Consider the following 26,302-nt stretch of genomic DNA (forward strand, 5'->3'; position numbering starts at 1 on the left):
GATGTGTGTTCCTTCCAGACTGTCTGGGCAGACCAGGATAGCATCGAGAACGCTTTGGGCCTCCGACCATGTTGTCTGCACAGGGAGATCTCATATGTCATACTGATAGCTGTTCACTGTCATCCTCTGCCAACCCGACTACGGCGTCCAACGTTCTCAACACTGCCATAGCCAGACTCCAGACAGACCACCAGAGTGCCCTCTTCCTGATCTCTGGGGACTTCAACCATTTATTTTCTACATAGCTAATTTTGTCTTCTGTACATACTGTTATTATCATTAATTTCACTGTATTTGTATTTATATCTTATTAATTACTTCTTCTATTAATATTATTTGATATTCTTACTTATTATTGATAGGAGCAACTTTAATGACTGAATTTCTCCCTGGGATAAATAAAGTATTTCTGATCTGATCACACTCTGCAAACCAATCTGACATGATTTATCAGTAGACTCTGTGACCCTGCATTTAGTTGTGTTAAATAATTCCTGCTCCAGTGTTTTCTTGCATTTAGACTAGTTGGTTAGTCAGAATCTAAATTGTGATTTTTTCAAGAGAGCAACAATTATTTCTCGGCAAACCAGTTTTAAGAATTTCCTGACACTCCTTTTTTGACTGAATTGTGAAAATCTGTATAAATCATGAACAAAATGATTGAAATACAGAAAAACAGTCTACATACATATAGAAATAACACATTCTCACTGAGATAAAAAGCCTACTCAGCCTGACTACAGTAGGTGAAACTAGCCTCTAATGCAAAGTGGAATAGATTGCCTCTTAAAGGAGTGGATCAATAGGTCAAACTGTACGTGTGTATAAGTTCCTATGCAAGCGTGAGTGTCCTGCCTGCCTGACTGCCTGACCTCTTTACAGCACAGTAAGGCTTCACTACACCCCAGAATTGAAACACTCCTCAGCTGAGCAGGCCGGAGTGTGGATGGATATACTAGTTTCCTCAGAGATCTACAGGGAGGAGCAGAGTCATTAACTTTGCTATAAGAAGACACAGCAATAAAATGAAAAGAGCAACTCACTAACTGTAAATTAAACACTTCAAAACCAAAGTATCAGCTGAAACCAGGGTCAGATTCAGAGAGTGATTTCAGCGAGCAGAACTCACTGGGATCATTCATCGTAATTAAAGGTGAGGCTTTAACTGCACATCACCTCTAAACTATAAAAAGAAAGGATAATACATATGTGAAATACATAACGCATGAGGAATCAAAGGATTACTGATCCATTATTCATTCAAGAGAGTCTAAGTATTTTAAACTCTCTGTGTGCATGTGGGGCTTCAACGTATGCTCACTTTTATTGTTGATTATTCTGCAGATTATTTTGATGAGTCATTGAATTATTGTTTGTAAAAAAATCTAGAAAATGTGCTGAAGAATTTCCATGTGTCTAAAGTAACATCTTGCGATTATTTATATGGTCAAATGAACACCAAAGAGCTTTAGTTAAAGCTCCTGCGAGGACCTTTCTCTTTGTGTTGATTTTGGTGCCCCCTAGTGGACAAAGATGTAACTCTTGTCTTTTGAATGATCTTGACATGTACGTGTACATGCAAAGGTAGTGTTTCTAATAAACCTCACCCTGCTTTCTTTTGAACATCAGATGGATTACTGCCTGGTCAATTTTGCTTTTGCAGGTCATAAAGAGACGTCACTGTTCATTTCAGTCTGTTTCATAATAGGGCTCACGCAATAACAGGTATTAACTAGGGATGTGCATTTCAAGCCAAAATACTATTCAATAATCATTGGCATCTATTCGGCTATTACTGGAATAATCCCCCCTTTTAAAATGAGAAAATATTCACATTAACTCTTCGATTTTTACAAGGTGAACGAAAATTCAAAAACCATTGCCCATCCCTAGTATTGACAGTATTTGTCTTTTAAAAACAATGAAATGTGTAACTGATTGATTTATAGCAGGGGACGGTAGTGGTTCTTTTTGCTGTCTGCCACAGGCCCTAAAACGGAGGACGAAGAAGAAGCAACAAGAGCAAAAGAAGGCTGTTTTCGAAACGGCCTGCTACATACAACTTACTTATGTAGTAGGCAGTAGGCACTGCCTACTACATACTGTATTTGAATTTAGTATGTGGTTTGACTATTCTGTTCGTCACTGGATTTCTGGTTTCGAACAGCGGAAGTAAACAACGGCAACGCTGATAGAGAAAATGCTTATTTAGCATTCACTAATGATTTAAAAAGCTGAGAAGTAGTTTTTATGTAATTCAATAACTTTCACAGCACCCACAAACGGATTTCCCCCTGTCAAAAAATAAGGAAAAAGAAAAAGCGGAACAAGCACTGTGCATTGTGGGAAACAGTACGCGAGGCAGACTAGTCTGATGTATACTGTGAAATTTTCCCAAATCAGTAGACATCCTGGTAGTTTTGGCATACTGCAGAATTTGCTCTTGTTCACATACTAGTTACTACATACTGAATTCTGGCCAAATCCGTAGGTACTGCAAGTATAGTAGGCGGTTTCGAAAACAGCCGAAGACTCAGCTAGCCAGCCAGCCTTTACCGCAGTGTGTGGCTTATACAGCAGCAAAAATCAAGGCATAGGAGACGACAAATGAAAGTAAGGTACTCTACGCAAACCCCAAAAATGTTTCCTCACCAGTTTAGTTTGGAAGTCTTTTGGACTTAGTAAAAAGATGGGGTGTTTGAGGACAGTCCAGTCTGTAGGAAATGCAGAAACAACAGACTGTAAAAGAGCAAAAATAAAACATGAAGACAGAAAAGACTGAAGACATGACAAGTGGATATTAAGCCAAAGCTATCTAAGTGGTGAGCTGTCTGTGGTCTCACACACTCTCTCTGTCCCTGCACCAGCTCTTGATTTTGAGTTAGTTGGTGTATTTTTTGTGTTTGTGTGCTTTCTTGTACATTTTTCGTTCAGTTATGGTCGCAGACTCTCTCTTCACTTCTTTATGCTCGTGTTCAGAGGATTTTACCAAAGAAGAGAAAAATAGTCAATTCCAAGATTCATCCCACCGATAACTTTGTCCCCCAAGTTTTCAATAGATGTTGCATTATCATCAAGTTTTCTGGCCACGATAATCGTGAGGTGAAATTCAGACATGGTGACAGCCCTATTTCATAACCAGTCAAAAACTCCTCACAGGAGATTTTAAACATTTCAGGATGAGTAACTTTCTTTTGAATAACAGTTAACTGATAGAGAAGACACACACATTAAACATCACCTCATCCATTAACTGTATCACATCCAATAGCAACCCATTTTATCACTCTATAGTACTTCATTAATTTAGAGAACCCTGAGCTGAGAGACAAAAGGTAACCAAAGCTATTACCACACCTATATTCAAGCTATTAGATTCACTAAGAGAAAAGAAATGAACAATGACACATTTTCTCCCACAGAGCAGGACGTTTGATGATAATACTAATTTCAGCTCAATCCTGTGACACTTTTTATAGTCCTCACTACGCTTTCATGATCTGTCAGTTCACTGTTCCAACAGAACAATTATTCAGCCTGAGATTTGACTGACTGATCACAGCAGGGAGGAACATGAGAGAAGGTTTTACTCTGTCTGCTGCTCAAAGAAACACAGACCGCTGCGCTATTACCCACCAGTCCTGAAACACAAGTTAAACCGCCAGAAGGCTGCAGATAGATTTTACAGATCCTCTTTGATAAAACAAGGATTTTGAACAATGTATTGCTTCTTTTTTTTACAGCTGAAGTGATCCTGGTATGACAAATACAGGGAAGTGGGGGCTTTTTATTCCTTGAATGTTGTAGTTAGTAATTTGTATCAATATAATTCTTCATTCAACGCCACAAAGTAAAGACGTGTTTAAAAAGACAACGCATTCACTAAATTAGACAAGTTGCTGACAAAGATCTAAAGTGCATTACCTCCATTAGTTTTTTAAGCTGCTTCACTTTTTGGAGGAATGTTTCGTCGATGTTGACTCAGCTTGCCATCCCTGCAGAGCCACCATTTCATTAGCGTGGGGGGAGAAAAGGGATCAATTCTATGGCAAATCATAAGCTGTGTCTCATCAGGGGGAGTAAATAACCCCCCACCCCCCCACCGCTTAGTGTTTCACTGACTGTTTAATGCTGCAGCTGTGTGTATGAGGAGGAGGAGGTGATGGGGCTCTGCAGATGCATGGGGCTCATTTGGTGAAGATGAGAGAGCTCAGAGGTGAACTCTTCCAACATGCATCGCGACTCAAGATAAGACTTCAGATATCTAAGGTGTCCCATGACAAGTTCCAACCTAACAGACGAACATGAACACAATCATTAGAAGAAAATTAATTTAATCTTTGGGTAAATTTCACTTTCAGGTTCTAGATTAAGTTTGGTGTTAGTGTGATAGCGTTTGCTTCTATAAAGAATGTAAACCTTGTGATATTGTGCTCATAGGCTGTATTCTGGAAGTGAATGTAACCTCTAGTTTCAAAGATCAGCGAATGCAGCGGTGCCTTAAAGTAGTCATTTTCTTAATGGCCACCAGGGGACGGCTGCACTTGCTGCAAAAGGAGGCTCAATAGAAGGAAGTGGATGTGAAAATGACCCCTTTCTTTAGCTGAATTATAACTTCAGTGAGCATTCTTCAGAGATCAAGATCATGGTCTCAATCGCCAGATGCAAGTCTTCCTTTAGACAACACTGTGCTCATTTTGCAAATTACGATTCTATTTAGAGTAAAAAGTGAAGGTAAAGAAGGGTTTGATTCAGTGCATTTCTATCAGTGAGTGACAAGTAAAGCCTGGTTTATACTTCTACGCTAGAGCTCCGTGGAGTCCTGTTTCAACGCAGAAGCCTACGCACGTAACCTGACGTGCACCTCCTCCAAATTGTAACTGTATTGTTACTGCAAGCCCTGCGATTAGCATTGTATTTCCTGTATTTACAACATTTACAGAATCGCTGTACATTCCATCTCCTCCAACGTATCCTCTCTGTTTCTCTCTGTGATAATTGCTGTCTGATCTAAGACAACATGTATCAGCTCCATGTTGATATAACACGCTCTGAGTTGCCATACTTCCCTGTGCACAAGCAAGCAGAAACCAAAACGAGACCGAAACAAGTGATCAGACAATCTAGGATAGAGGCCGTAATTTAGACCGTATGAAACATAGATGTGCTCTCAGTGATGCCTCCCATGGTTTTCTGACAAGTCGTCATGAAGTCCAGAAATGGAGGTCGCCAAATTGGAAATGCTGACTCCAACTAGCTTTTGGCTCTTCTCAAAACACACAGAGGTGGAGCTGAGACTGCACTAATTAATCCTGGTTGCTTGTTTTAATAAGTCCGACCTGTCAGTCAAACCAGCTGCTCCCCTAATAATACAGAGCACTGAGCCTTAATACGATCAGAAACATATGAGTGAAAAATAAAACTCTGAACGAAGACTGAAACCACTGTTGGTACCAGGTTGTATAAAAGGGCATTTAAGAAGTAGGTTTGTTTGAGTTTCTTTGGCTTTTTGAACCTCAAGTGGACACTGCAGATTTTCTTAACCGTTGGTTGCCGCTTGTCATCCATCCTTCTGTCCTTCTGGTTAAAAAAATAACTAAAACTAAATAAAGATGGGGATCACAAAAATGCATAACTCAAAACTCAATAGGGGTATTTACAAATGAATGGGTGTTACCACGGTGGCTACACTCGATCCAGTCTTTGTTCTTATTTCTTAATGGTTGAAAATCGAATTTGAGTGTAACCCAACTTCACACTAGCGTGATTCGATTGAAGTATTGTAGCCGTGGCATTACATCTCCTGCACTTATTCTCCACATCTGTGTAAAAGAACATCACAAGCAGATGAGCAGCCTTCTCTCCTGCTTCTACTCTCTATAAAAAAACGTCTCCGTTCACAGCTGAATGGATGGGTTTCTCCAGCACAACAATGAAATGGCCAGAGCTTTTTTCGGGTGCACTGCATTTCATCATTTTCTCATGAGGAGAGAGGTGGACTCTGGAGACTTTTCATATTCACCTTTTACTGCTCTCCCTCCTCTCTTCTTTAAAAACCCTTGGTCAATCCCCTCTGCACAATACTCCTCACAATACACCATCCACGGTCTTCAGACTGAACGCTACTCAACTCAGCAATGATCCATGTCCCTGTTGGTTAAACCACAAACTCAGAGAGGTATTTAAAGGACACGCTTTAGGATGCATCAAGCATTACTCTGTAAACTCATTGATCTTTGGAATAAAGGTGTTTTGATCAGCTCCACAAGAATTACCTTTAAGCCACATAAAGCACTTTCCTTTAATTGTTTCTGATTGTCACATAATGACCTGATTTAACTGTGGACAGAGGCAGAAATACAGAGTGAAATACAGAGAAGCAGAATAAGAAACAGAGGGGTGAGACAGGTGAGATGGAGGGGTGGTGGGAGGAAAAACAAACAGAGAGAACACACACACACACTGCTGTGGCCTCATGATAACATTTCCTGCTGTTAAATGGAGGCTGGGCACGGGTCTCTGTCCGCGGTGCTGAAACAAGCCTCACTTCTGCTCTTACATCTGTTTAACATGCAGCCCGTGTTGTGAGCCTGTGTGGTGCTGCTACTACAGACAGAAGTAAAACATCAGCACTTTGTGAAACACATCGTGTGTATGTGAATACTGCTTTGACACAAGCGCAGTCACCCTTTTGTACCACCACAGAGACAGACAAACAGACCTGCTGTATCTAAAGCCAAAGCCAGCTCAATGGTGTGTGTGTGTTTTTCATCTGATTTGTGCCTCACACACCAGCTTTCAGCAAGAAATCCAATAGCAAACAAAGGATGAAGTCATGCTCTCCCTTGGGTTGCTTAGGTGCCACACTGAGAACACCCCTGGATCAACACACAGACATTCACACACAGATCCCTGTACCGACAAACAGACATAGAGGTAGTTAGTTATGCTGTGTCCTCTGTAGCAGAACGAGCAGTGAAGCCGGCCCTGCTGTGCAATATGAATTACAACCTGCTTCCCTGAGTGGCCATAACTTCAACAAACTGTAACAGTGTGGAGTCATGCAGTGAGAGGATCATTTTATTTCACAATGCAAAGTCACTTATGAAAAACATAACTGCAAACTGAACAGTCATTTTCCCTTCATGTGTTTCTGTACATGTACAGTACAGAGAGCAGTGGGACGTTCAGAGGCAATCAGACATCCCATTTCTTATAAAATAAATGTCTTCTGATCTCTGTAGCAGATTTTTATAACCTCTACAGTAAAGCTTGTAAAGGGAGGAATTTGTCAGTTCAATTTATTTTAGTAACTCCAGTCCAGAGTGACACCTTTTTATTGCAGATGCGCGCTCATCCTTTCGCATGACTGTAAATTAAAGCGGATTAATGCGGTCAAGTGCAAAGCAATGGCCATTTTTTAATTGACAAGCAAAGAACTTCAGAGTTTATTTTCCTCACTCACCTCAAACAAGGGTCCGATTTTATTCTTCTCCAGATACGACTGAATTCTTGACTGTTGTGGAGACGCCATGGAGAAACTGTTGTGCCTCGCAGGAGCTTTCAGCAGGAAGAAATCATGAGGTGAGCCGGTGTCATTCGTCCTTCAAGACTCGCCTCGGAGACCAAAATGTGCAAAAAAAAATGAATGCCACCAAGTGAAGCCAGGATGAGTTCAGGCGGCTTTCTGAGTTAAGCAGTGCGGAGCAGGCGTCTTTGAGCCCGGCTCATTGTGGAGACTCAGCCCGGGACCATCCCCAGTTTGTCGCCTCACTGACTCTCCGGCTCTCTGGCGGCGGCTGCCCGGTGGAAACCAATGGCACGGCAGCTCTGTGACAGAGAGTACAAATCTACCGCTGACTGGCTGCCAGCAGTGCTAACTGAGCCACCACCGCCACTCCCACTTATCCGCCGGACTCAGCCTAGCCCACTGATCTGCTCAGTGTGCCCACTGCTCACTGCTCTGCCCTCAGACCGAAAATGCAGCCCTCTGCACGCGGAGCGAAATGTTCAGGTTAATTAACTGCGCACGTGCACTCACTGCTAAAGAAGGTGCGGAGCGTCGTGCTAATTAATGCTACTAAGGTTCAAAAGTCAAGCTGTAAAACGAGTTAGTTTTGATAATTTTACTACCATTTAGGCAGTTAAACCTTTAATTAACACAAATGGTGAATACATTCAATACCTCCATAAGATAAATTAAACTTAGTGTTTTACTTCTGAATCTGCCTGTTTGCAGATGGATTTTTCTTTATATTTTTTTGTACATTTTAATAACAGAACCAGGTTGGAAGGTAAACCAGGCATCTTGTTATCCATTTTAATGTACTTTTATGTACACACAGGAGAGCATTTAAAGCTGCTGTTGGTAGGAATGGTGTTAAAAACGTTACTGTTTTCTGCTGGGTTTTGAGAAAAGGTCATAATACCCATCAGTACTCGTCAGTAAGTGAAGTAATTTGAGACTATCGCGAAATCTCTGTTTTCCAATGCCTATGTATGCAGCAATGCTATTATTCCCCTCTTTCCCTTTATGACGAACCAATCATAGCTAATCTTCAATCCTCCGTCCTGATTGGTCGAGTGGCGGCCCCACTACGTCGCCCTGATTAGCTGGGAAGCCACTACTTCCTCATAGAACAAGCACAACAATCTTTTGTGGGCGGGGATACAGGAGTAGAGAGGGGAGGGATAGTATTGACATTCGGAATCTCGCACCGAACTGATGTTTATATCAAGACTACCAACAGCAGCTTTAGTCAGGGGTGTCAAACTAATTTCAGTTCAGGAGCCACATACAGCCTGAGTTAATCTCAAGTGGGCCAGACCAGTAAAATCATAACATAATAAACCTATAAAGGAGGACATCTACAAATTTTTCCCTTTGTTTAAGCACAAAAAAAGTACAAGTACATTCTAAAAAATGTCACATTTAATGAACTATCTTTTTACATAAACTGCTGTTGTAATTTTCGCTATGCTGAGTCTCATAGTCAGGACGAATATGATATTTTTTAAGCACTGAAACCTGCTGCGAACACACCAAGCACACAGGTTTCCCAGTCACCTGACACAGTAGTGCTAGTGTTGGTAGTGAAGGAGCGCACCTATGACGCACCCACATGTACGATAAGCACATGCATGATATGAGTCCCCTTTTGAAAATAGTGGATCAACTGATTCTACATATACATATACTTTAGTGTTGATTGGATCATGAAGTGCTCTAAAAAGTCTATGAAATTCAACAAGATTATACAAACTGCAAATATTATTTTTCCCCCTAATAGATAAAAAGTCCTGGAGCCTCATTCAGGTGCACTTCGTCAGCCGTTTGATTGTATGAACCCCTATAGAAAAAAATTGAAATAGTTGTAACTTTTATTAAAAAATTGCAGTTAATGTCTTCTCTGCAATTTTTTAAGTCAACCCGCAGGCCGAAACGTAACCTCTGATGGGCCGGTTTTGGCCCACGGGCCGTATGTTTGACACCCTTGATTTAAGTGTTTGGGGGAAAATCTGCAGCAGAAGTCAACCATTCTCAAACGTATGGAGCAGACTTACAGTATGTATGATGCATAACTTGGAGCTTATTGTTTCAGTTTATTACTCACTTTATAACTGTTTCATTGCATAGTGGTGAGCTACACATCCATCTACAATGATACATCCATTAATAAGTAACACACAGACGCTTAAATCCTGAGTACTGTCATCATAAAATAACAATATATCTCATATCTCGACTTCCATAAATCTACTATATGTTAATACTGATTGAAATTCTTCATATGCATGCATGTAACAGTCCTAGAAATCAAGAGACAGCATGATATTTTAGCACATTCACACACTAAATATGTATATTTACATAAAAATAGACAAAAGAGGGACATTAAAAAACACAGACTCATTAATGTTACCCAACACTAAGAGGATGGATAAAAGCATCAACATTACAGCTGAAGCAAAGCAGAAAAAAATTGGTGGCTTATGCTATCGCAATACATAGGCTTATTTTATCTGCTTGTGAAACTAAAACCATAAAATGCAAATGTCCCTCATGAAAACAAACATTTTCAGTCCATTATACGCAGACATCGCAGTAATGGGATTCTGCAATCTAAGGGCATACAACATTTCCCCCCATAAAGCATTGTCTTGTCAGATGCATTATATGAAAACAAATTAAAAAACATATAAAGTACAACAGTGGAAAATATAAAGTATTAAAAATACTATTTACGGTTTGACATCTTTATTTACACTTAAGGCTGCTACTCGACGTACAAAATTGGATGCAGTAACTGTCTTTCATTAGGTTGATCCTTCATGGCTGGAGGGAGGATTCTACATGTGAAAGGTAGCTCAAAGCTCCTCAAGACATCTTCATCATCATCCTAGATAAGACACATTATGGTTCACCATCCGGGGGTGGAGGCTGGCAGAGCTTGTACAACCTGCACAGAAAACATACATACAAAACAATTTAATGAAGTCATAGCTTGAGGAAGTGTGAAGACAGGACAGATGTAAACAATGAGCAGCAGACTGCAGATGGTTTCTGAGTAATTTCACTCTCTTTGGCTGCAGGACTTTGTTTGGTGTAAAGATAGTGCGACCAGAAATGTGACTGCATTTTCAGGGGGACAATGTCCGCACTGGGAGATAATTACATCCAGTTTTGCATTACAAAGTCAAACACCCTGGCTTAGCTTTTAGATTCACAAGTGTTGTGGGTGCAAAATAAGCTGTGTGTGCTGGCAGTGTTTACCATATTTCAGGAGAAGTTTCAGTTGCAAGAGGAGAAGAGAAGGCACTATGCATATCGTTTTACTGCATATAGCTCGACTGTAACTATTATCCAGTCCATTAAATGTCTAATCTTACCAGTGCACTTTTCACAGCAAAGCTTTTTTGCTTGATGAACGAGAAACATTACTTTAAAACATATTCATTTTGATTATTCATAACGGATCCATGTTTTTCTAATTGCTCGATTTCTTCTTACATCAGCTGTTTTTCTTGCAACACAAAATGCTCTGCACTGCTGTCCTCTGAGGTTTAAATAATCGATTACACCACTCACATTTTTTGGTTCTGATGAGACTAGCTTCACATCACATGGCTGCAGGGTAAATTCACACTAAAATCTGACTGTCCCTTTCATCTACTCATCACAAAAGCAGCATGATCCCCAAAGCACACATCCATATTCTGCAGCACTCACTCACACTGCAACAATTATGGCATAAACCAACTGGGAGTGTAGTGATTCTGCTCTCCGACCACAATGTCTCAACACTAATCATCCCGCTCCTTAATTGTATTTGTCAATTTTACTAAAAGGTTCAAGAGGGCTGCCTGTCACACAGAAGCCTATATGTCAGAGCCAAATGGCTGAGGCAGTCCTTGTCCTCAGCTCTGGGCCATCGAGTGCAGGGAGCTCCCTTCTAATGGAACCATTTGGCCACAGTCCTACACAAAAAGCACGTATGCAGGCCCACGACAATGCAGAAACACATGCATACTGAAAAAGCTGAGTTAGAGTAGCTACACCAAGACTGACATTTTAATACGCATCTATTCATACTGTGTATGAGCATCTGCGCTGCTATTGATAACATTTCTAAAATGAAAGACAAGTTCATGCTACCTGGAGGATTGATTTAATGACTAAGTGAAGTTCATCAAAACAAAGTGCGTGCCTGGAAGGGGGAAATCATTTGAAATTAAGCCAGCAGTATTGTGATGTATGTAGTTTGAAGTTAATGAGCTAAAACACAAAACTTGCTCAGATCTTTTCAATTATTCTGGTGATGTTTTCCCACAAGAACATGATGTGACTGGTTATACCTTGGTACTGATGATGGCGTTCGATCCCTCACACCCAGATTCTTGGCAGAATTTTGAACTCTTGCACCCTGGAAGACAAACACTCATCAAAAATTCATAATATCATGGAACAAGATGAATTTTAACAACCATAAATCAGCAGCTGAGAGGAACAAGGCAGGGAGAAAGGTTGCCCCAAGGCCACAGTAGAGGCTGGGCCCTCGTTGTGCCTGAAATTATATTTTTTGTTAGAATTGTTTTTCTCTCTAAGATACAACTTTCAAAAGTAAAGTAGCATTGGCTATAAAAATAACTTTATGCTTAACTCTTTCTGAGGCCCCTCTCCCCCTACGAAACCTGAATATGGTATAATCTGTTTAACTAAATATGACTAAAAACATGGCTGCAGATGTTTCTGAGTTTCTGGGTTGTGAATGTTTCATTTTATGGGTCATTTGTTTGCTTGTGCTGTGATGTTTTTTCATGAGGCCCAGAATTCCTGACTACGCCCCTTGAGAGGAGAGCTAAACGAGGATTCACAAACACAAAGAGCATTTGTTTTAAAATGAATTTAGATCCACAAATGAGCTATGATTGGATACCATCTTGATCAGAGCGCATTTTTTGTTTTCATTGATTCTAAGGTTTAATCCTGTCCAAACAGCTTTGTGAATATTGCTTCTTATAAAGTAGTTTTCATATGTTGCACAATAAGATCCTGAAATTAAGCTTTCTCTGTTGTGTGCTGTCCAACGTGAGAATTCTTTCAACTTAGTTTGCAGAATAAATAATGCAGAATAATGTTGTAAGAAAATAAAAGTATGTACTATAGCATTTATAAGATGAATAATCCCTGTAAGTTCCAGAATTAGATTATACCAAGTCAGGAATATGCCTGCCTTTTTCTATTGTCCTGAAGTCTGCTGGCTTTGCACGGAGTCGGCAAATCCACAACTTTAGAACACGAAGATGAAGGCAGCTAGGACTCTCAGTTTAGACACACCAACACCTGCACTCACAAATGCACCCTCTCTCCCTGTGTGACGCACACACGCAGGCAAAAAAACACATCAAATCATTATCCCCAAGAGGTCATCAGCATCTCCTGTTAAAGCAGAGAGAGAGCGACAGTCCAAAAGTGCATTAGCTGACCTCCCTGCCGTTTGACATCGTACTGTCTGCCACGAGACACATCCAGATAGCAGGATAGCATCAGCAATTATTTGACGCCTATCACGGCCATTCATTCTGATGCACCCAGACAGAGATGCCCCCTAATGTCCCTAGAGGACACGGCAACTAGAGTAGATTAGATGAGTTAGCAAAAAGTAGCCAAAACAAACCCGTTTTACAGCTGTAGTCTGGGTAAATATACAAAGTAGATAGAAAGAAATGTTAATATAGGAGTGCAAGGGCAAATATGTTCAACTATTAACATGCAGAGATCGATGAAGACAAACTTCTGCATTCAACAGCTGCATGTATTTGGTGTAGTAACTATGATCTTTCACATGTTTTACTCATTTCTACATTACTTAATGACCAGAACCTGGCAGCTGATTGAGTTACTAATGATGCACCTGCAGATAAAACTGAAACTTCACATTCCTCTCAGGTTTAACTGGCATAATGTCAATGAAAAGAGGAATAAATAATACAAGGGGAACATTTTGATTCAGTGTGTTGTATCAAGTTTATTCCATTTGAGCTGTTTTGATCATGACTTCTCTCGCTCTGAAGTAAAATATATCACATTTTAAAAACAGTCATAAATCTCTATCTGGACTTATAAATCTCCTCTCAGTAGTTTCTAGGGCAATGATGACGTAAGAAAACAGAAAATGACCAATGAAAGACGTTGATGAATGAAACGACCACAGCATACAGAAAGTTCTGCATTAACGGACATAAACAAGATAAATGAGACAAAACTCACATTTACATACCTGCACCATTTCATATTCCATCACAACAAACCACATCCTTCAGAAGAGGTTGTTTTTCTCTTTAGCCACATACAGTATTACTCAAGGTCACACAACACACAGGGTTGCATCCTCCTGGCTGGCAGCCCAGTCCTCCGAGTGTAGAAATTAAATGCCTCTCCTCCCTCAGGATCTCAGCCCCTCCACTAACCTCTTCTCCTACTGCAAACAGCAATACAACCACCACTCACTGAACTTCTAATGAGAGTCTGAGACATGGGCTCCCACATCTGGTCGTAGCTGGAGCCTTGTGCAGGGTTGAAAACATGAACGCGCTGAGAAAGTAATGGGACTTTCTTCCCTTGACCCCAAAGAGACATGCAGACAAACAAACAAGCTGCAGACTCTCAATCAATCTGGTCAGATTCTCATTACTTTTTTTTTTCCTTCAGCGCCCCATTTGGTCCGATTCATATCCTGGTTGCGGTGAATGCATATCTGATAAGATTGAAATCTGATAGAGGGCGAAAAGAGGAAGTGGCACGATAAATTTGAATAGAGACAGGAGCAGAGCAAATTATTTTTAGCGGGGGACAGATCCAAACATGTCCAACATGCTGACCGAGGCCACCTTTACTTTTTAGTTCATGAAAAGAACTGCTGTATGGAAATACCTGGTTTTCACTTCACACTTCCATTGCACTTTTAGCAAATTTGATTGACCCAACGATGCATAAAGTTCATCCGTTGAGTTTTAATGCAGACATTTTTCTGCAGTAAGCATCCTGTTGCTCATGCTAAGACTCTGCCACCATCTGCAAACATCCTTGCCGTTAGCTCAACAGTTTCATGACATTCAAGAGATACGGATAAATTCCACAGATCCGTGTTTGTTTCCATCTCCGCTCCGTCAGAGCACCAGAGCTCGTTTCAATTCTAGTCAATGTGTAAACTTCGACTGGCTCTGTTCTGATGTATTCCCGCTCTCTTTTAAGATCTGGCAGGACGGAAAATATGTGGAACTAGGTTCAACGACTCTGCTAACGACCCCCACGTGACAACAATTAGCTTATCGACGACTCTTAGATGCTTATATTTTCTAGCTCTGTCACAGTCTGTTCAGAACTGAAGAAGCGTCTTCAAGAATCTCTATCAAGATCCCTTTTCATATCAAGTTTTGAAAACCTTTAACCTGGATGACTGAGAACCTTCACAAACCTTGCTGTAACTTAGCGTCATTACACAAATTTGGTGTTGGTAGCTTTGTAAAGAAAAAGCTGAAAGAGTAGATTGCAAATGGAAAGATAGCCAATTTACGAGTCCCAAAATCACTTCCTGTAATAAGTCATACTAGCCGATAAACACATTCACTCTGATGGTACTTTGCTAGTAATAACGTTAGCAAACGAGAAACCTAGCTGTTACTAAGCTACTTAGATCTGAGTTAGTTAGTTAGGTTTCAACTAACTAGCTAGTTTCAATGATGCAAGTAACATCCCCTGCTAGCCGAGCGGGTCTTATGTTGACATAAGCTGCTCAGTTTTTAAGCTAGCTTTTAAGCTAGTGTTACACTGTCTGTTCTGTATGGGAGCTTAAAGCTGCTGTTGGTATTCACAGAGTAAAAATCTGTTCAGAGAAAGGGACTTCGAATGTCAAAACTATCCCTTCCAACCAGATTTCCTCTTAGCTCCCCAACACAGGTCGGCGTGTGCAGTCATGATAGTGCTGGACTCAACCAATCGGAGGACGTAGTAGGGCCCGCCCCTTAACCAATCATGACAGAGGATTGGAGATTAGCTATTATTGGTCAGTGATAACAGGAACGAGGGGATTAATAACATGGCTTCATACAAAAGCATTGCGAAACGCAGAGATTTCGCAACAGTCTCACACAACTCCACTTACCGATGAGTACCGATGTGCATTATGACCTTTTCTCCAAACCCAGCAGAAAAAAAGCAACGTATTTTACACCATTCCTACCAACAGCAGCTTTAAGAGAGGCAACTAATTTAAGTGCACATCCATGTATTTTTCTAAAACTGTCCTGAGTCATTTGCATAGAAGTCAGTCTACATGCTGATCAAGTAAGGTGATGAAAGTTGTATTCTTTTGTATTTGTTTTGGAATACTTAGCATTTAATATATTCAAATGGCCTCACATGGTGCTTTCAAGAACACAAACCCGCTCAGAGAGTAAATATCACTGCAGGGAACACACAGCAAGGCTGTAGCAGTGATAACAGATGGCTAGAACTAAACAGACATTGTGTATGCGTGTCAAATATGCAGGAGTAAAACAAATAACATACCTGTTTCCTCATGACATCCGTGGCCTGCATGATGCAGCGAGGAGGCAGGCCGTGGTTTCGGGCCAGCAGGATGGCTTGCTCCAGTGTCACACTCAGAGTGCAGCTGTTCATAGAGAGAAAAAATAAGGTCAAACATTCACTCTCCATCTGTATGTTTCTCAGATTCTCACCATGGAAATAAATGTTGTTTGCACAGTTTTTCTATATGGCACAAGGGAGTCATCAGTGGTGACAAAATACACCTTCTCTGGCTCAACATTTACTCATTCTCTACATGCTTTCATGATAACAAAGCAATCTTTGCAACAGATGGAGACTAAAGCGAGATCTGAGACGGAGACAAACATCAACAGAAAACAAAAGCAAGCCAAGCCCCAAACTCTGGGCTTCATCCAGACACGATGAATCCCCGGCAGAATGTCTGGCTCTGCATCAAATCTCCCAGCGTACATTTTGCTCTTCCTGACATCTTGTCACTGCCATCGGATTCCTCCTGTCTCACCTCCACTTCTCTCCTTTCTAATAAGTTATTTCTCCTGTAGCTGAAATGTTACCCACAGCCGGAGATCATGCAGCATCATGAGAATAACAAACCTCCCGATCTGAGCTTCGGGCCCTGCAGAAAGAGAGGATTAAACCTCATCTTGGACTCACTGTACCTGAGCTCCCCAGTTTTCTCATCACTAGAATTCATTCTTCCAGTGACAGCAGAAAAAAAAGCTCAGAGGATGAGTCGCGTCTGTCTTGTAGCTGTGGTGGTACACTCGCACTGCCATACAGGTGTAGTGTTGGCGTCAGTCTGGGATTCATTAGTTACAGAAGACTCGTATACACAGTGTACCTTCCTCCCTGGCACCTTCATACACACACTCACACACGGGCAGACGGTAGTGTGTAGATAAATCCTCAGAGAGCCAGTGACAGGTGTCGAAGCTGCTGGTGACCTTTCTATGATAAGACGCTGCACTCGTAGATCGATCCAGGGCCTTCTCACTGAACGTTGAACCGGCCAGAGTTCCCAGGCTCGCTTTCATTGACTGCCATGAGGCTGCTAAGATATCTGAGCTGTTTATTCAATATCCCTCTCCCTCGTGGTCAGGTTTAACACTCGCTGAAGAGGAAACATATAAAAAAAAAGTAGCAATGAGGGACTAAACGCAGCCAGAAGCTATAACTTTGACTCAACCAGATCAGGTTTAAGAGTCCCCATGAGCTCTGGTTGCGTAATTTCAATAAAAAGTGATAAAAGTAATGAACTCAACAATCATCCCCCATATGTGTGGAAAGAGGTCCTCTCACAGGCCACCCTAGAGTATTTCAGCACCCATTCTGAGCTTAAAGGAGAGGGGGGAAAAGTCACCCACTGAGATTCTTTAAATATCTCGTCAGCTGGAGCGGGATGAAGGAGCTGCACGGAAATCTGAGGCTGCCACGGTTTCCCTTCTCATTAGGGCTGGTGAGATAGTAAGAGGTGATTTACACCCATCTGTTTCATGGTGTTCCAGCGCATATTCCATTTACACTCCTCCTGAGCCAAGTCAGAGCTGATAAAGAGGAGGAATAAAGAGAGTGGAGGACGGGAAGAAAGGGAAAGATTTTTTGAAGAAGATAAACAAAGAGAGTGAATGAGCTTACGTTCGCCTTACATGTGTGTCAAAAAATGACTCCTACATGTGATTTAGAGGACATATTACAAGGACAGAAATGTTAAGCCTTTCAGCACGTTACAACTCAAAGTGTGCATTAGGTTTTCTGTCACTCCTCTTCTGCTTCTCTAACGGTTTTCGATTTGGAGTGATTGACAGAATCTGGAGAGAAGAGGAGCGCAGCGTACCACAAACTGCTGATGCCCCCGAAAATATCACGCTTTCACCATTATTAAAACTCATCCATCAAGTGAACTAATCCAATCAATAGCTCCCTGAGAAGACTGCCACAATGATAATGCAATTTCCACATTACTAATCTACGGCCATAGTTTCATAGTTTTTCCAATTATAGCAGATTTAGTTTGTGTGTCTCCATTTTCATGAGAATTACAGAGACTCATTTCTGATGTTTTGATGTTTAAAATGATGACACTGAGAGGGAGCAGGGAGACTACTTTCATAGCTGTAACAACCCAAAACACAAGACATTTATTTTACAGTGAAAGACATCTAAAAGAAAACTAATCATCATTTTTGCGTGGGCTTTTACAACCTTTATTTTGAAAGGATAGGACAGTAGACAAAGCAGGAAAATGGGAGAGAGAGTGAGGGAATTATGTGGGAAAGGGGCCGCAGGCTGGAATTGAACTCAGGCTGCCCCCTAAATGGACACGCAACTTAACCGTTTAGCAAAACCAGCACCCAAAATCATCCTATGATAGGGGTCTACACTTTGAAATGTCTGTATTTGTCTCAACAGTAACAGCGCCACTTATCTGTACAGGTAGTGTACCCGTCATACCTGATGCCAGCTGTCACTCACAACCATGTTGCCAGGGGGATGAAAGAGGGAGAGACACAGTGATTGTGTAGCTTCCATCGGAGTCAGTTGATTCAATGAAGCTTTGCGTGGGTTCACGCAGCTGTTACCAGCTGACAGGCTGCAGTTTGAATCATTGTTTCTAATGCCAAACGAGAAGGCGGTCTATTTAAACACATCTTCCCTCTCACTGATCCCTGCTACACTTATTCTGTCCACACTCTGCTGCTGCTGGGTTAAGCTATGCCTCCTCCAGCCCAGCCTCCTCCTCTCTGGTGTAAATGTCTGTTTTGACCCTTGCAGGGGATTTGCAGTACACTCCCAATGCATTGTCATTGCTTGGTTAACCCAGGAAGCACTTAAAACGCAGAGCCTGTAACAACAAGCTTAACTGTATTTATATTTAGCAATAAATGGTTAACATCTATGAGGAGAGTGTTCCTGACTGAAATCGTTTAAGCCTAGAAGAAGAATGATTTGTTGCGGTTAAATTGCGCTATTATATAGTGGGCGACCTGGGTTTGAGTCCAGCCTGCGGCCCCTTTCCCACGTCTTTCCCCCACTCTCTCCTTGTTTCCTGCCCTAGCCACTGTCCTTTCCTCTATCAATAAATGAATGACGGCCAAAAAAATATCACTTAAAAAAATAATATAATAATCTACAGTTAAAATATTTTTCTGTTCAGCATAGATGAGTATGATTAAAAACATGTAAACATCAAAAAAGAAATTGCTAAACATCTAACTTCCTGTCTTATCGTTCATAGCAGAGCTGATATCACAGCTACAGGGAGGGGCGGGTCATTGTAGTTAGCAACACCTCATACTTGTCATACGGTGAAGAGCACAAGTCAGAGAGGAGGATGTGTAATTTAATTTGGGAAGCAGAAGTTTCTGTTAAATGTCACGTTAACACGGCGATGAGGTGTGTGTGGAATCAGTTTGTTGGTGCGAGAGTATTTGAAGCTGAACAGTTTACATCTTTGAAGTGTATAGATTTGAAAGTTATGTGTTTGAGAGTTATCAAATGTCTGTTCTCTCTGAGACCAAACTCACTTTATAGTTCTGAATTTGAGTTTGATGGTTAATAAACCCCTTTAGCTAAAAAGGAGCGCCTTGTGTCCGTGAATTAAATAGATAGTCCAGAACAAATAGTCTCAAAAGTAGGCCAAGTTATTAAAAAGTGAGACGTTTGTGATGCAGATCGTAAGATGGTTGTCAATGCAGCAGAATTATTGAATGACTGTCAAGCATCCAAGAAATATGGAGACACAGAGTGTAACCTCTGAAGACGGCGAGCCCAAAAGACTGTCTTAAAATGCCAGTCAGAGGGGATCTTACCCTGGTCTTCAGAGGCTGCAAGATCTTCACATAGGCTACGGTTGTGCTCTGACTGAGACACATGGCTTAATAATGAATAAACTACAGGTTAGTTTTGTATTAATGTTAACTATAGGTCCCAAAAGTGTGCCATTTAAACATTCCCTTCAGTTTAAATTTGAAACTTGAATCTAAAAGACACTGGAAACACAAAAACAGGGCTCCCCTTTAAATCAGGGTCATCTTACATTCAGACCAGCACAGTGAATAACATCTGTATTCTGCAAGGGTTGAAAGGGTTGTACATTAAATCCTTGACCGTAAAAGTTAATGACGTTGATATTTTGAATACTTCCGTCAGACTTCCTGTGAATCCCATCAGCCTGCAGCTTCTCAGGGAGAAAAAGTACTAAAGGAGAAAGCAAGTTCACAAAATAATCCTAAATATGGCGGGACTTGTCACCTTCTCTGTCATGCTACACTTAGCCTGCCCATCAGGGTGAGTTGTGGCTGCTGTGTATGATTGCACAGACACACATACACACAGGCTGTGGGTTAATAAAGTAGCAGCAGTCATTGCACAGACGGGAACTTTCTATTAGAGCTCAAGCAACCAGGCGGCTCCATCCAGTGCACTTTATCCAGCCATCAGTCACATCCAGCGAACGCTTGAACGCGCTCGTGTGTGTTTGTGTGTGTGGGTGAGTGCGTGTGTGTGTGTGCAACTGAGGCACAAAGATATGGAAACTGTCATGGGTAAAGGAAGAGGGTATCAGAGGGGTGGGTGGGCGGTTGGAGGGAAAGAGACGAGTAAGAGATTAAAGATGAAAGCTGGAGACGGGGATCAGGGGTGACAAACGATCAGGATATTTCTGTCCTCATGCATTGATGAACGGTGCCCTCCGCAGCAGGTGAATTAGGACACCATATATAGAATTCAATGAAAGTGGAAGTAATTGACCAGTTTCCTTCCTGTGTGGAGTGCTGTGCCTACTTACAGCTTCCTTGTCTGGCCTGAGAAACAATGGACTCTATTAACTAGCATATCCTGCAGGTAATTAATGCAGAAAATGTGTATTAATAGAAAACCCGAAAGAGAGGAGGCAGGGTTCTCATGAAGTTGAGAGTTAGGAGGATAAAAGATGGAGCACAGAATCAGGCAGGAAGAAGAGGCAAAGGTGAGAGGAGTGTTAATGCAGGAGAGATGAAAGAGAAAGTGAAACTGAGCTGTCAAACAGGAGGAGACAGTAAGCACGGAGGTATCATTTAACTGGAGGCGGTTCACACGCAGCATACGTGCCACTGCCCACACACTCACCGATGAACGCCACTGTTGCACATGACGATGTGTGTGGCGCCGAGACGCGAGCAGAGCTCAGAGGCCACCGTGAGCAGCCCCACTCCAGAAGCCCCACAGGCGGTGTACTGACAGGCAGCGGTGCGGCGACAACTGATAAAGCTCTCCATCAGGCGGTACAGCTCCTCCATGGCGTTAAGAGGACGCATCAGCTGGACGGGAACAGAAGGAAGGGGGTTAGTGACGGGTCCACATGAGGGGGAAAATCCCTGACAGGGTTTTTCTTTGAGCAAGAGACGTCTACAAAGAGTAGAACTGCAGAGTGTGACATGGCTATGGTCGTCTGTCAGGTAGACTCTCATCATGCCAACGCTGCAGATTCACAGATTTACAACTGAAGGGGTGAATACTAGCAACAGAGCTTCCTTGAGGCAATCATAGGAGTGTGAGGATGTTCCAGGTCTGTAAATATTTAAAAGCATAAAAAATAAATGGCCCAAGCACCATGAGGCCTTAAGTTTTACATTTATGCATTCACCTTGTTATTTATTGGAAGCAGAGGTGATCGTATTTGGAGGAAAGAGTGAGTGTGCATTGTTACATCTCAACCCTAGTTTACAGAAGACCCTGATTTCAGCTATATTTATACCTTAGATTGGACCGCCATTAACAAAGGAACATTGGAAGAACTGTACAATAGACTGGGATTGCTGAGGTAACAAATAACGTAGCAGTCGGGTTGTTTTACCATCTGGTTTCATACAGTCTAAAATCTTTCTGGACCTCAGAGTGTATAAAAAACATGACAGCTCTCCAAAGTGAAACTCTGTGGACTGAAAGGCTGCAGTAAAGGTAACCTGATAGACTCCCATCACCTCCATGTTATCAGGGTCCAACTACAGCAGGTCGGCAATGTCATTGACACGCTATCTCACAATCATATTCATTATTGATTATTTTTACATTTTTAGATGATTTATTGTGTCATGGTGTCAAGTGTTTTTTGTATTGTATTGCTGGTAAATGTAGGTTATAAAGCACATATAGTTATTCAGAGCTTAATTACAATAGCTTTTCTATAGGAGCCGAATTCTTGAATATCCCTGTCCAAACTAGCCGGCATATAAAAGTGTTATGGCTTCACTTTGATACAACAGCAGAAGGTTTTGCATTACTCAGAAGGTGCAGACTCATCAATTGTCTTTGTCAACTGTTTATGTTTCGACCACAAGAGTCACACTTTACTGGCTGTTTTAACAAATGTACGTTTGAATCACTTCAGTGTTGCCTCCTCATGTGAAACAAAAGCTGTGTCCATTTCTTCTCCTAACACCTTTTCTAAGTCGACCCTACTGGAGTCAAGGTCATGTAACAAAGAAACCAGGGATTTGCTGAAGCTTTTTTTTGCTTGAATTTGCTTTGTCAGCCGACTCTGTATTTTGCTACATATGCAAGCTCTTTCTTTCACTTTGACTATCATCAAAGTCTCTGGTCTTACCTTATCTATGAGGGCAGCTTTGGGGGCAGAGCTGGGCGGCATGTTGGACTGATCCAGGTAGAAAGCCCTGAAGAAGAAACAACAGGTTATGTTACTGTTGATGAGTGTTATGATGCAAACAGTGTTTATCAAGAGGTGACACACCGCAGAAGCTTTATTTAACTATAGTACACAACTGTTTGTTATCCAGAGGCTCCGCTGCTTGATGAACATACTATGGCGTCACTTTCCCTGCATCATTAGGTCATCATAGCATTGGCTGCCTTTCTGGGAAAACTAGGCCACCTGCTCATAATGGAGCTCCAACATCTGACTATCAATCATGAGAGTAAGTTGGGCACAGCTCAGCAGAAACACAGAATAAGCATCTCTTGTCCTGGGCATCACTCCAAATGCCACTGCCTCATTCATTCATGGAGCACGGCCCATTTGGAGGTGATTTTCCCGGCTTTGTCCGCTGGGGGCAGCACTGCACTGGTGTCCCTAATGCAGACTCAGAGGACGGACTTATGCCGCAATGAGTCCATCTGAGGTGGAGGGCTACTGGTGCAAACTCAGCAGTCTCTGACTCCATCAAATCTCAGTAATCCAGCAGTGTGCTAAAAATAGAGACAGCACAGCACATTAAACCTCTTGTAATAAAATCACATACTACATTACTTCTTGCCAGAGGGTATAATTATGTATAACACACAGACATCCGTACAGTACACATTTCTTAAACTGGAAGTAGACAAAGAGAGGAGTTTCAGGGATGTGGTGACAGGAGATTGTTTATGAGTGTGAGCGCTCGTTCATCTGCTGCTCAGTGATTAAAATCAGGACAAGGAGGCATTCATTATGTGTGTGGAATCAGCCCGACATCAAATTCATCAGAGAAAAGTTAGATTTAACAGTATAAAAAGAACACACATCATTATCTATACGCTGTACCATACTAGGAACAACTCATCAACTAGGTAAAGGCCATTTAGCCTCCATATTAGCGCACCTATTTGATTGGTTTAAGCTAATGAGGCTGTGCTTAATGCCTCCAGCAGCATGCCTCTAATCCACTTAAATAAATCTACTCAGCAACATAAATCATTCCTGATTCGGATGAGTAACCCGTCCACTTTATATCTCCACTTGCTGAAGCTTTCAAAGTATTTAATCCCATCCGGCAAATTATCCTTTAACCTTGTGTTGAGTGCTACTAAATGACTACGAGCCGTGTTTGCTAAGGGTTCAGATGGAGCCAACAGCCCATGTAATTGGTTCAAGATGGCCTTATCATTCACACGATGCTCACGTTAGGCTGAGCGTTACAGCACTGAATACACACCTTTTCAGTCCCTCCATACAGGGGACATAAAACAGCACATAACGGCCACAACTGCTGAGCGCTCTAAATAAAGGGTGACAGGATTGTGTTTGGTTGAGCTGACGGTTTAAAGCTCTAAATATTTGATATCCTCATGAAGCTATATGTAGTTTAACACCTGGCATCCATACTGTGTCTGTATGTCCTTATGTGAGCGGTGGAAAAACGAACGCCTGCAGTAACTTAAAGATTAGTTTGATTTCCAAACAGAGCATCACTCTTCTTACGGGTCGAACAAATAGAGGAGCGATTTTGTGAGACGATAAAAAAGAGAAGAAATATTTAAAAAATAAAACCTTACATTGGAATTGGATGTTCGAGCTCTCACTGCAGGTCTGCTGAGGTTATCTGGCTACGTCAACTGTGCTCTACAACTCCACTCACCCTTGTCCTCCTGTTTATCGCTCACCTGCTCGGACCTTTATCTTTCAGGACTATAATAGAATCAGTCTCAGAGGAGTCGGCCTCCCTTTATCTGCAAAAACTCTGCTCCATCTGAGAACATTTGCTTATCTGTTTGAGACAAAATAAAAACACCTTGTCTTGACCATGCACACTTTTCCCTGCAGAGGCAAGGTCTCTGATCATCTTCTCCTCTTGCTGTAAAAGTTGTTCTAAAAATACAGCCAGCCGCAGCTTGAAGAGCAGCGCCGCCTCTCTCCTGGAGGTCCCTAATGACAAAATAATAGGAGTCAGACTTCGAGCGATGTGTGGTTTAAAGAGGACCTGCATTACATCAGCGCTGATGGTGTTCTGTCAGAGGTTTGGGAACTGTGCACCTTAATAAAACATTTATTATGGATGAAAAATGACATTTCAGGCCCACACACACAGGACAAGAAACATACACTTTAAGTGCAAGGTCCAAACCAGCAGGGAGTCTATTATATCTGAGGTTTAAAGCCCTGGAGTCCAGCTCCTTCAATTTTTATCGGCGGGACATATGAGGCCTATGCATGCACAAACTGAGTTTGGGATTATTTTTCTTGCCCACTGGCCTCCTCTGTGATTAACATTAAAGAAACAACAGCTGATCTACATTTGGGAATATTACAGAGTGGTAACATCAGCCAGTGGGGATCAAAACACAAAGGTTACACACTCCTTATGAGAGCTGGCTTTTATTAGGTCTATCTTTCTGTTAAGAGTATTTTCCCTCACCGAGAAAAACAGAGGTGAAGCCTGCCTGTGTCTTTTTTCACTGACCACATACACACTCTCACACTGAGCTTTTTACGTGAGACTCTAATGGAGGACTTGGCTGCCGGCCAGAGATGACCTGCTCTGCGTGTAGCTGGTTTTATTTTACTGATTAATTCTCTTTGTTTCTGCTTCCTTCACGACAATAGCTCACTCGAGGCCCTTCAGAGCACGGGAGCATTAGCCGTCAGCTGCGGCGATGAAAACGAAGGATCTTAAGGCGCAGATGTTTTCACGGGAGCAGCGTGGGAATTGGCACATTAGCATGACATCCTCCTTTCAAAAGAGCACAAAAGGAACAAAATTGAGCCCTGAAATACCTTGAGAGTAGAACGTTTAAAAAGAGTCTGTGGATTCGATTTCACATCTGTTCGCTCATGAGGACACGAGTAAAGTGTCTGGGATTTATGGCATTATATGTGACCCTGCAGAGGAGCATGCTGGTCCATGTAAATCACTCACACAGCTGTGATGAATGACACTCACTGTTATTAAATCCCCCACAAACCCCTGCAGTGTGTGGCAGAGCTGCCTAGAGGCTAATGGGGGCTTCCAGGAGGCCTCACATGCCACACAGTGATGCCTCTTGCAATGACAACCGATGAGATAGTGTGAGTGAATCGTGTTGGAGGTCGTATCCGTATATCCCACGCCTCCTTTCTATTTACACTTACAGGGAAATATTTATGGCCACCCTATATGTCACCCTGGGTTTAATATGGAAGATACCAGGAGGAGGAATATAGAAGGTGTGTGTGGGGAACAAGAGCAAGCTAATGTCTGCAGCTGAAAAAGAAAAAAGACAAATCCCTAAACCTGAAGTGATACACACTCTTGAAGAGGAAATTTAAATCAAGGGTCACATGCGCGGTCATACCTGTCAATCAAAATGAGTAAACAAATGTCTGCTCTTTGACATCAGACGCAGATTAGTGTTAACGGGGTTAAAGTGTCAGACTCAGCTGAGGATACATCACATAAGGATTAATGTATAGTGAGCAGGAGTGTATCGCTGACACAAGGTGTGCAAATTGAAGCTGATTCCAACCTCATGTTTTGAGTCCAAGACTTATTTTGAAGTCTG

At 41.8% G+C, this 26,302-nt stretch overlaps 2 protein-coding genes across 3 annotated transcripts in view; both read right to left on the reverse strand.

Moving 5' to 3' along the window:
* Window positions 1–8,039, reverse strand: part of c17h8orf34 (chromosome 17 C8orf34 homolog) — a 76,322-nt gene extending 68,283 nt beyond the window's left edge. Inside the window, exon 1 of the mRNA XM_034706715.1 lies at window positions 7,466–8,039. Coding sequence (XP_034562606.1) covers window positions 7,466–7,534 — 69 coding nt within the window. The 5' untranslated portion in view covers window positions 7,535–8,039. The remainder of the gene's footprint in view (window positions 1–7,465) is intronic.
* Window positions 8,040–9,583: 1,544 nt separating this feature from the next.
* The window catches only part of prex2 (phosphatidylinositol-3,4,5-trisphosphate-dependent Rac exchange factor 2), a 107,482-nt gene continuing 90,763 nt past the window's right edge, over window positions 9,584–26,302 (reverse strand). Inside the window, exons 37-43 of one of the 2 annotated variants that reach the window (XR_004634516.1) lie at window positions 24,428–24,531; window positions 22,832–23,254; window positions 22,656–22,722; window positions 21,179–21,369; window positions 16,073–16,175; window positions 11,857–11,924; window positions 9,584–10,460 (exon numbers count right to left, since the gene is read on the reverse strand). Coding sequence is in view for 1 of the 2 variants with exons in the window: in XM_034706250.1 (XP_034562141.1) it covers window positions 10,415–10,460; window positions 11,857–11,924; window positions 16,073–16,175; window positions 21,179–21,369; window positions 22,656–22,722 (475 nt within the window). In the remaining variant the exon portion in view is untranslated. The remainder of the gene's footprint in view (window positions 10,461–11,856; window positions 11,925–16,072; window positions 16,176–21,178; window positions 21,370–22,655; window positions 22,723–22,831; window positions 23,255–24,427; window positions 24,532–26,302) is intronic. The other variant, XM_034706250.1, reaches the window with a different exon arrangement.

This window comes from Notolabrus celidotus, chromosome 17 (assembly GCF_009762535.1).
Source record: "Notolabrus celidotus isolate fNotCel1 chromosome 17, fNotCel1.pri, whole genome shotgun sequence".
Taxonomy (NCBI): Eukaryota; Metazoa; Chordata; class Actinopteri; order Labriformes; family Labridae; genus Notolabrus; species Notolabrus celidotus.